This window comes from Ruditapes philippinarum, unplaced genomic scaffold (genome assembly GCF_026571515.1).
Source record: "Ruditapes philippinarum isolate M1 unplaced genomic scaffold, ASM2657151v2 ctg6220_1_1_1_1, whole genome shotgun sequence".
In the NCBI taxonomy this organism is placed as follows: domain Eukaryota; kingdom Metazoa; phylum Mollusca; class Bivalvia; order Venerida; family Veneridae; genus Ruditapes; species Ruditapes philippinarum.
This window is the reverse complement of record NW_026857737.1, coordinates 127,765-139,170: the sequence shown is the minus strand read 5'-3', so window position 1 is coordinate 139,170 and position 11,406 is coordinate 127,765. Positions and strand designations below refer to the sequence as shown.

At 32.3% G+C, this 11,406-nt stretch overlaps 1 protein-coding gene across 2 annotated transcripts; it reads left to right on the top strand.

Annotated features, from left to right (window-relative positions):
* The first annotated feature begins 698 nt into the window (after positions 1–698).
* On the top strand, positions 699–5,891 carry LOC132750758 (sodium/myo-inositol cotransporter-like). 2 transcript variants are annotated; one of them, XR_009628594.1, is made up of 3 exons: positions 699–907; positions 1,797–1,932; positions 2,517–2,866. XR_009628594.1 is itself a non-coding variant. In XM_060740793.1 (3 exons), exons 1-3 carry the CDS (start codon positions 1,731–1,733, stop codon positions 4,764–4,766), a joined length of 465 nt encoding a protein of 154 aa, XP_060596776.1. In that variant the 5' UTR covers positions 947–1,730; the 3' UTR covers positions 4,767–5,891. The 2 variants fall into 2 exon arrangements, 1 of the variants encoding a protein (XP_060596776.1); XM_060740793.1 differs by lacking the exon at positions 699–907 and adding an exon at positions 4,612–5,891 and having other exon boundaries at positions 947–1,932; positions 2,517–2,624.
* Positions 5,892–11,406: the final 5,515 nt, after the last annotated feature.

The following is an 11,406-nucleotide window of genomic DNA, read 5'->3' as shown; positions in this document are numbered from 1 at the left end:
TAAATAAATAAATTAACAAGTAGTTTGCTAAAACTTAAAACTGTAATCCGCAATCAAATAAAATTTGTTTGTTTGTTAGATGGGGTTGAACGTCACACCGGCACAGTATATGTCATATGGCAACGGTTCCAGCTTTACTGGTGGAGGAAGACCTCAGGTGCCCTTTATTTCATGCACAAATGGGCACCTGAGTATAACCACCCACGTTCCGTAAGCTACCAGGATAGCTTCCTAACATGACAGAATCAAAAGTCCCTGTCGGGATTCGAACCCACAGCGGTGAATGGCAAGTGGTTCGAAGTGAACGACCTTAACAACTCGGCCAGGGACGCCCCAGAAAATAAAATGAATCAATAAATATACAAGCCCATGTTAACTTACCCCGACTAATAATCTCATAAGCCCAGTTCCGCTACTTTTGTTTTCCATACACAATGTTGTCTGATACTGCATGGCCTTCAGTAGAGCCTCAAGGCCCGTCTCGCCTATCTCATTCCCTGTAATATTTTACATATAATATCATATATACATGTATAGAACACAAGTTCGTGAATGACAAAATCACTAAAATGATTATCTGTAACATTACTAAGTATTTCAATTAAATAGATTCAAGAAAAAAAATGAAGTGTTACAAAATAACAACTCATTAAATATAATCATTTGTAAATGTCGTAAATTTAAGGTTTCTCAAAGATCGGTGGTTATGACGGCCTTGCCCGAAAACACCCGAACGCAACTACCAAGATGACGTATAGAATGCCAAACACCACGTGTCATGAGACAGACCCGAACTAGTTCCGGCTGTTACGTGAAGCAGACGATGACTATATGCCGTGGTTAGGGTTTTTGTTAGGACAGACGCCGGGGTTGATTTGGTACTGGTGTGTCGATCAGATATTCTAACGTAAGCTTTATTTCTTGGACCATCTTGTAATTCTAGTATTAGTATAAGTCTCTAATTACACTGTATCATTCAATTAAGTTTATTCCGCAAATTTGACATTCACTACAAATAATCTGTAAAATAAAATAAATTGTGCAGATTTCTAGTTCGTTTGACAAATCAGCATAATTATTTTCCGTTTCTTTTACAATTTAGATAAAGCACTGTCCGGAAATGGTGCTTGGAAAATCCATTTGTAATCTAAGATTTAAACATCAAGATTTTGAGTAAAAAGAACTTTTCTTGCATTTTCTAAGAAGGTACGGGGGAACTAGTAAAACAAGAATATCTTTACAACACATTATATTTGTCCAAGGTTTGAAATTAATTCAATCCCATCTCCTGGCAAGGACCTTCTTCATCCTGCTATATGGGGAGGGGGGTAACGGACATATAACTTTGTTAAAGATCCTGTAACACATTTTTTCATGGTTTTATTTCATGAATATGATGCTCAAATTAAGATTTGTCAATATTGTAAGTCCCAATAAGCATTATTTTTAAAGATATTACCGAATTAAACATATCTTGTAAATAAAGGGAGGTAATTTGAAATTTATATTCTATAAGTTCTAAGTCAAATTTTCCAATAAGAAATGAATGCATATAATCTATTGATTAAATATTATGTGCACAAATATTTGCAGTACACATTTTACGTATTCTTCGATGTTTGAAAATTGTTTTATATGCATAATTATATACATATATAATTTTTTGCAAGTGTGATATACACACAGTAACAATATCAATCACAAAACATACATGATCTTTAAAACAATCAATGCGTTTCTATAACGCGGCTGATCTCTACTTTTACTTCTTTAATATGTATGTATTTTCTTGTCAGGTGATTGTACAGCGCCTCCTAGCGGTCAAGAGTTTGTCACATGCTCAAGGAGCAGCACTGATGGCCGGTTTTATAAAAGTTTTACCATTATTTATGATGGTGATGCCGGGGATGATCAGCAGAGTTCTCTACGCTGGTGATAAAATATTACGCGTATACGTCAAAGACCGTCCGGGGGCCATGCAGATTTGAGTTGGAAGGGGTGGAATTTAGAGCTGCAACAATATTAAATCGATGCAACACATGCAAATCATATATGTTGCTTTTTGTTTTTACTAACTGGACCTTTCTGAAATATAAATAAGCAAAATCCTGCTGCGGAATATTTAGCATGGCTCAAGGACGTATGATCGTTAAGACCCATTAACTTAACAGTCACCCCATGTGCACAAAAAGGCCTTTGACACCGTCTCAATTTTATACCGTGGCTTTCATATACTTTATTATACGTTATATTTTATTGCGTGCCTTTTGTTATACTTCATGATCAATCTGACTAAATTCATATCTACTTAAGTTATTTCTTGTATGTAGCGTTAATTAGTATGTGATTTTAATGAGACTCACTTAACTATATGTATATTAATATCGTTATTGTGTGAAAAGGATCACTTTTTATCCTTTCGAAAATTTTGACAGGTTAACCAAGGAAATATATAAACAAAACCCCGACTGCAACTTGTTGTTTTGTCATAGTTCATATTTTTTCTGTTATTACAGACGAGGTTGCATGTGTTGACCCACAAATATGTAACTATGTATGTCAAAGCGAGGCTGGATGTAGCAGTATAGCTTATCCGAGACTTGTCCTCGGTATCATGCCAGAAGGTGGGTTACAGAAACAAGATGTGGTTCAGACTTTCAGAAATTGCACTTTGTACATATTTTAGTTTTCCCTTTCCTGCGTAATCATAAAAATGCCATTTCGGTGTGTACAAATGTCAATTTTGAATTACAAAGAAAAAAATACTACTGAACGACTAAAACTAAATCAATCTTATTTGCAATTTTAGACGACAAAAATCATAAATTATTTCTAAAATACCGAATCATTCAAATATATTTTACATATGTCCGTGCAACTTTTCAAGTACATTCATTGTAAATATAAGAATTTACTGTACCCCAGTAGTCAGTCGTTGAGATTTTGCAATAATTATGTTTTTTCCTCAAACTTAAAATTGTATTTCTTCCCTTTATTGATACATCGTTAGCTTCATGATTAAGGCAGCAAACTGGATTTCCATGACACCCATACCATATATATCTCAATTTAATTTTCGATGTGTTGAATGCAATATCGAAAAGTTTTAATTGCATACAAATATATATATCAGGTTTACGTGGTCTGATATTCAGATTTACGTTATCATAGATTCAGATTTACGTGATCATATAATCAGATTTACGTAATCATATATCCAGATTTACGTGATCATATAATCAGATTTACGTGATTATATATCCAGATTTACGTGATCATATATTCAGATTTACGTGATCATATATCCAGATTTACGTGATCATATATCCAGATTTACGTGATCATATATCCAGATTTACGTGATCATATATTCAGATTTATGCATGTGATCATATACATGTATTCAGATTTACGTAATGATATATTCAGATTTACGTGATCATATATCCAGATTTACGTGATCATATATTCAGATTTACGTGATCATATATCCAGATTTACGTGATCATATATTCAGATTCACGTGATCATATATCCAGATTTATGCATGTGATCATATACATGTATTCAGATTTACGTAATCATATATTAAGATTTACGTGATCATATAACTAGATTTACGTGATCATATATCCAGATTTATGTGATCATACATTCAGATTAACATGATCATATATCCAGATTTATGTGATCATATATCCAGATTTACGTGATCATATATCCAGATTTACGTGATCATATATTCAGATTTAAGTGATCATATATTCAGATTAACGTGATCATATATTCAGGTTTACGTGATCATATAAACAGATTTATGTGATCATACATTTAGATTTACGTGATCATATATTCAGGTTTACGTGATCATATATCCAGATTTATGTGATCATACATTTAGATTTATGTGATCATACAATTAGATTTACGTGATCATATATCCAGAATTACGTGATCATATATCCAGATTTACGTGATCATATATTCATATTTACGTGATCATATATTCAGATTCACGTGATCATATATCCAGATTTATGCATGTGATCATATACGTGTATTCAGATTTACGTGATCATATATCCAGATTTATGTGATCATATATTCAGATTAACATGATAATATATCCAGATTTACGTGATCATAGATTCAGATTCACGTGATCATATATCCAGATTTACGTGATCATATATCCAGATTTACGTGATCATATATTCAGATTTAAGTGATCATATATTCAGATTTACGTGGTCATATATCCAGATTTATGTGATCATATATTCAGATTCACGTGATCATATATCCAGATTTATGCATGTGATCATATACATGTATTCAGATTTATGTGATCATATATCCAGATTTACGTGGTCATATATTCAGGTTAACGTGATCATATGCATGTAATCATATACATGTATTCAGATTTACGTGATCATATATCCAGATTTACGTGGTCATATATCCAGATTTATGTGATCATATATTCAGATTCACGTGATCATATATCCAGATTTATGCATGTGATCATATACATGTATTCAGATTTATGTGATCATATATCCAGATTTACGTGGTCATATATTCAGGTTAACGTGATCATATATTCAGGTTTACGTGGTCTTATGATGTCGTTGATGATAGCGGCTCTTATGAGTGACATTGACTCGATCTTTAACAGCGCCAGTACCCTGTTCACTGTTTATGTTTATACTAAAATTAGAAAGAACTGTTCTCAAAGAGAACAAATGTTTGTAGGCAGGTAAGATTTATACAAGTTAAATGTTGATGCTGCACATCAAAGACGCCGCCAAATGATGTGAACAGTCAATCAGCATAGAAAATCGTTCTCTTTTACAGTTGAATATCCGAAGAACAAATTAATTTTAACTCCCATGTTCTTGGTATGTGCTCGTTGTTTAATAATCAAGTTGCATATTTTTGTGAAACAGTAGAACCTAATGCATAAATTCACATAAATGCCATGTCTGAAATTCTAAAATATTTTTTCTGTTGCGACAAAGATTGAACGTCTGTTCGAAGCAAAATAAATTGGATAACAAGTAAAAATGTAATGATTGGTTTACTTAAAATGAATTCAAGACAATATGTGCCGGGAATTGCATAATGTTCGAATGATTTTGAGGACGAACTTTTCTGCAGTGATCTCCCCTTACTGGCCGTAGCGTAACGAGTTTACGGCTGCGGAAGAACCGCCTCTCTGTTAATGGGCGTGGTTTAGGCTTTGTGATTTGTAATTTAATGATTCGACAAGTGATATTGATAAAAAATTCCCTTGTTCCCTTCCGCCTCGTCAACGAAGACTAAATACTGGCATACGGAGCATCATTTTAAATTTTTGCGACAATTTAAGGCAGAGCCGAACTTCAACAGAGGCGGAGCAAATGAAGTAAGTGACACTGCCTCAGTCGTAACCTCTTTCTAGAACGATCGGCTATAGACTGGCTCATTGGCACGTTATTTATTATGTAGATAAAATTAGATAATGATAAAAACGTTTCGTGAATTTTACCGCCACTCATGTCGGAATATTTTAACAGTCAACGCATTATCAATTTTAACCAGTTAAGGAATGCAGTTAAAATGATACCAGAAGATCAGTGTACAGTAAATAGAATATTCACCAAAATATTTAGTATATCACATGCAATAAACCTGGTCCTGCTTTGAAAATTATTTGATATTCTAGCTGTTTATTTAAGCCAAATTTTATTTAAATTTTATTAGCATAGTTTTGTAAAGTTATTATGAATGTTATCAAATATTTTCTTACTGTTGTTAGTATTGTCAAATCAATTTAATTTTATATTATTGTATGATTTCCTGTATGTAAACTGTGCAAACGTCTTACGGTGATACAATATGTTATAATGTGCACATTAAAATAGAAAATTAGATTTGCTTTCCTTTTCATTTCACTGTTCTGCTGCAGTTTAGAAAAAAAAGAACAAACAAACAAACAAACAAACAAACTCTCCTTTAAAATCCCCAAAACAACAAAAGCAAAAGAAACAAACAACACATATTTTGTGTAAAAATCAGCGCAACAAAATTTCTCTTACACTACAGTATTGAGTTTATGTTGTGTTCTCACCACCGATCAGATCTACTCGATCAAGCACGATCAAGCGATTGGGTACCGGTCTAGCTAAGTCTGCATGAGTGATCGGGGGTGGTCGGAGCGGTCTACCTTGGTCGGCATGGCTCGGGCTTCCTACCCGAATTTTTTTGACATGTCAAAAAAAAATTGAGTAGCGACAGAGTAAAAAAGCGGTCGAGAAGCGATCGTATAGTGATCGAATAGAAGATCTAGTTAATCGAATAGAAAATCTAGTTAATCGAGAATAAATCGTGTAACGATCTAGTTTGGTCGGATATACATCTCTTACCCGATCTGTACACGATCACCTCGACTTCAATTCACGACTATTCACGACTCGATTACGATCATTACGATCTGGTCGGGTGGAAATCTTGCAACGATCGAGCAGAAGTCTTTCAGAAGATTTTCTAGTAATTTATTCAATCTTTGTATTTTGAAGTACACCATAACAAGACAAAGTATATTTTTGTCAATCTTATGTAAATGTTTTAATTTGTATGTTCCAAATAGGGTTTTATACACAAACATATCTTGTTCAATCCCTACTCCCTCCCCAAAAGCAATTAAGTGCAGCCATAGCTAATATATAATATCTCTCACCCTAGTTTTCAAGCCACTGTTTTAACATAAATGTTTTAATTTGTATGTTCCAAATAGAGTTTTATACACAAAAATATCTTGTTCAAACCCTACTCCCTCCCCAAAAGCAATTAAGTGCAGCCATAGCTAACATATAATATCTCTCACCCTAGTTTTCAAGCCACTGTTTTAACATTTTTATATATAATCTTTTATCCGCTTTTAAACAACTCTTTTTTAACTTTCTTGCGATTTTTGACAACGTCCCCTCGAGGGGTTGGACATTAACGGAAGACTGTGCTACAAACAGTTTAGATAGAGCCTTGTCAAACTTTGAGGTGGACGCTATCCTAGTTCTTTGCTGGTAGCAAAATGGTTTTAGACCAATCACGCTCCGTTCCTGCAGCATAATTGTTAATACATGTAAAATACATTCGGAAAAAGACAAGGAAGAAAATCCTTTGTAAGCAATATGTATATGCATAATTATATTTGTTCGAAGTGCTATATATTTACATGTACTATTTTGTGTACATGTACTTTTTCTATAGATGTACTTTTTCTTTACATGTATATAAAATCTATATCTGAAATGAGATGTCAAACATGTGTCATTGGGGTATCTATCAGGATTCAAATAACTTTACCAAGTCATCTTACATTTATTATCACATCTATCGTCTGCTAATTACATTAATGTTGTTTTGATCTTAGCTTCACTTTATATGAAAAACATTGCATAGAAAGTTAGGCACGCATGATTATATTTATGATATGACAACGTACTTACATAACGTAACAAAAATTAAAGAAATTGGCAAATGGCATAGAATAAAAGTTGGTTATTTTATAAAGAATTTCTAATTAATAATAGATTTGTCATGAATTTCCAATCTATGCCCTTCGGACATAATGTCATCTAGATAATATCTCCTTTTTTCAAATGCTAGGTATATATTTTACGAAATCCTATCATTTCATTTGTATATTAGATTTTTAAATACATTTAAACTTATTCATTATACCATTTTATATTTGCAGCCAATTGTTTTGGCATAAACACGCAATGATTGGAGCTTAAATCTTATACAAAAAATACTAAGTTGCCAATTTCATGCACCATCTTTTGCTTTTGTTGCCTTATAGTATAAAGCACTGTTTTATTCTATTTTGTTTTGCATTCTTCTTTTATAAAATTTGTTTAGATATAGCGTTACTTTCTTAGCTTAAGGTGATAAAAGTGTCTAAGATGAAAAAATGTCTAAAGTCATAAAACTGCTAAAGAAGAAAAAAATAATTGTTTCTGAGGCACAATGTGCTTAGATATTATTTCACTGTAAATGCACATATTTTTTTATGTATTTTGAATACCGGTGTCTTAAATTCAATTTGTTTATGCAGATTGCAACGCATAATTGTTCTAGAGGATTACATATAAAAGAAGTGAACATTTAGTTAACCCGACCAGCTTAGAGTACCATGTCGTAGAATGGCCTTGACATTATTCCAAAACTACTGAAGTAATACTCTGAAATGCTTTCAAAAGTTTGCTATTACTTGTACAACATCTTTAATAATAAATCTAACATGAACAACTGTTTCTTTAATTTGTTTTTAAAATATCCGATATAACATATTTGCTTTTTAAATAGTAGTTTCACCTAAAGTAAACATGTAGATCTATGGCACAAATTTTCGAGTAATTTTGTACGAAACATTTTTGAATTCTAACACATACCAAGAAATTTCGAATATTCACTGTCATTTATTCCCTATACCTCTCAATTCACAAGAAGACCGAAAGCAACATAATTCAAAAAAGGGAAACAAATGAACCTCGTTACACAAATTTAATTCATGAATAATTGATGAAATGAGGAAAAGTTTCTGTGTTTTGTAAACACACTTTTAAGCCATTATAGAAATTCACTTAGACATTTTAATGAATAAATATCTCACCCATTTGTATGATGTATTCATGCATTTACTATCGTACCTAACTATGGGTACTTTAACAATATTTACGTGTTTCTTTATGTGAGTGGTTCATGTAATTACCCGAAACGACATCAGCATATATTTCTGTTGTTAAATGGTTATATATGCTTTACAAGAAACACTTTCACGACCGATATAAAATTACAAGGGCTAGTTAATTTAAGGGAAAGCCTTAACTTTGCGATAATGAAAGCAACACAGCAAATAGTACTGCACCTTTTGTCTAATCATCATATTCATACAGCTATAGTTCTTAAAATAAATTAATTATATGTCGCTAGTGTATAATCCAACTCTTTAATAGTAACCGAACTAATATCAAATGTGAATATCATTGATCAAATAATGAGTATGGATCCATCAATTATATGCCAGGGAGATTTCATTACGTTCTGAAAGGCACGCTGCCGGCGGGATGATCGCCGTTCCCACATAGTTCAAAAACCGCCGTTTACGCATTAGCCAATGACAACTGATATTTTGAAAAATGATCTTTCGATTTTTTCCCAACAGTATATACAATATATATGTATAATGTTTAAGAATGACTCAATGTTGATGCTTGCAATCTAAGGTAATTAGCAAACAGTCTCATATTAAGGCGTTCTTATATCATCGACTTTTAAGCCTTGTTCGTGCATCACTCTCGCGGTTGTATTTCTCGAAAAAAAAAAACAGGTGCTGTTATAGCTTGAACTCTAGTTCTTCTCAGAACTTTACACAATTATATATTTGCTCAGATTTGAAAACTGTTCTTTTGGTGCGTAAATACTGACCTATTTTAAGTGACTGTTTTAAATCAAAGGTTTAATATTTTAAAGTTGAAAGCCAAATGACCTTAGTGTCCGACTTTATTTGTCATCCAATGAAAACGCTGTGCGTTAATTTCCATAGAAGAACAATGAGTTTCACATTTAAAATACTGAAGAAGAATTATATTTCAAACTGAACATAACGGAAAATCAATGGAATGGTCATTTGCCATTCTAAGTATATGTTAATAAGTGTTCATCCAAAACTTCGACGGGAGCGATAGCGACAGGAGAATGTTTCTAACTTCTGTAGAACAGAAGGAATGAATACTAATATATTTAGTGTCCAGCCTAATTTGGCCTCATTATCATTCATTTTTTACGTAACTTCGCGGTTCTATGAAGTACTATGGAAGAAAGAAGTCGATTATGGACGGAATTCAATAGAGTATCAACTTTCGTTCTTCTATGGAAATTAACGCACAACATTATAATGAGCTATAAGTCCATACTTGTGCATTCGCATTCAAAAGCATACGTCAACGTCAAAACAAGTTTCTTTTTGTTTCAAGCATTTTCAATTACTAAAATTATCATTTGGTAGAATTCCTTTTTGTCTCAGATTAGTAAATTTTAGGACAGTTTAATTTAGTTATATATCTAATTTTTTCTGACATGTCTATTTTTTATTTTTCCAGTAGGACATATATTTCGGTTTCCATCAGTTATCTCGTTACTAATAGGTGTCGCTTTTTCTGCACATTTTGATATGCATGCGCTTTTCGCAATTCTCATTACAGGTTTTGTTTGACATTGATACTAGACATATCGTTTAAATCCCTAACGTTACGGGGAAGCAGTCGAAGCTAGCAGCCTTTTTTAGTGTGCCAGTGGTTCCTGGCTCGACAGCTGATATTAAAGGTACACATTAAGTTGATATTAACTCTTTACATCATATGGCTGGTCTAAGAAAATAAGCTAAAAGAGCTCAGTAAGTTAGGAATTTTTAATGATTCTTCATATTCTAGTGGGGATTCTATGAGTTTCTTTTCTGATTCTTTGACAGAAGATGACAGCAAGTATGATTCTTGCCATTCTCTTAAGACTACAAGAAAATAACATAAAAAGACAAAATCGGGTATAACATCAGAATCTGTGATTCTTTGAGAAATTAACAACGGTACTCCCATTCAAATTTATGTTTTGATTTTGTAAGTCAAAATATGCAACAGAATTTAATTTATTAATTGCTGGTGGGTTGGAAATTGTCTCATCTAGTATGACAGGTACATGTAAAATGGAAAAGGAAGGATGATAATATCTTTTAAAAGAATTAATGTACATTGTATTTAGATAGTACATATGATTTTTTCTGTCATCAAACCGCTTTACGCTGCTGATTTTAGAGAAATTGATTTAGATCATGCTACTTAGGGGGATGACTTTCATTATGAGAAGTCTAACGTGTTAACTAGAAATACTCACAGATTGCGACACGTTTAGACATTTAAAAGGGGTGTAATTATACAAGACTTTAAATATGGAGGCTTAAATATGATAGACTTGCCGATTTTTACGAACTCGATTAAATCAAGCTGGATCAAAAGAATATCTGATGAAAATAACCATGGATTGTGGAAAGAGATAATAAAGACAAATTTACAAAAAATAAGTGGAATCGACATATTTAAAGTAATTTAAACATAAATGATATACAGAAATTTAAAATCGAAAACACTTTCTTAAAAGAATTACTACTGTCATGGAGTAAAATAATTTTTTAATAAAAATCCACAAAATCTATTAGACCAAATAATATGGCAGAATTCACACATAAAAAATAATTTAATTTTTTTTCAAAAATGGAAATGTAGAAATATCAATAAAATAAAGGATATTTTTAACACTGAAACAAAACAATTAAAAACCTCTGACCAGCTGAAACTTACTTTT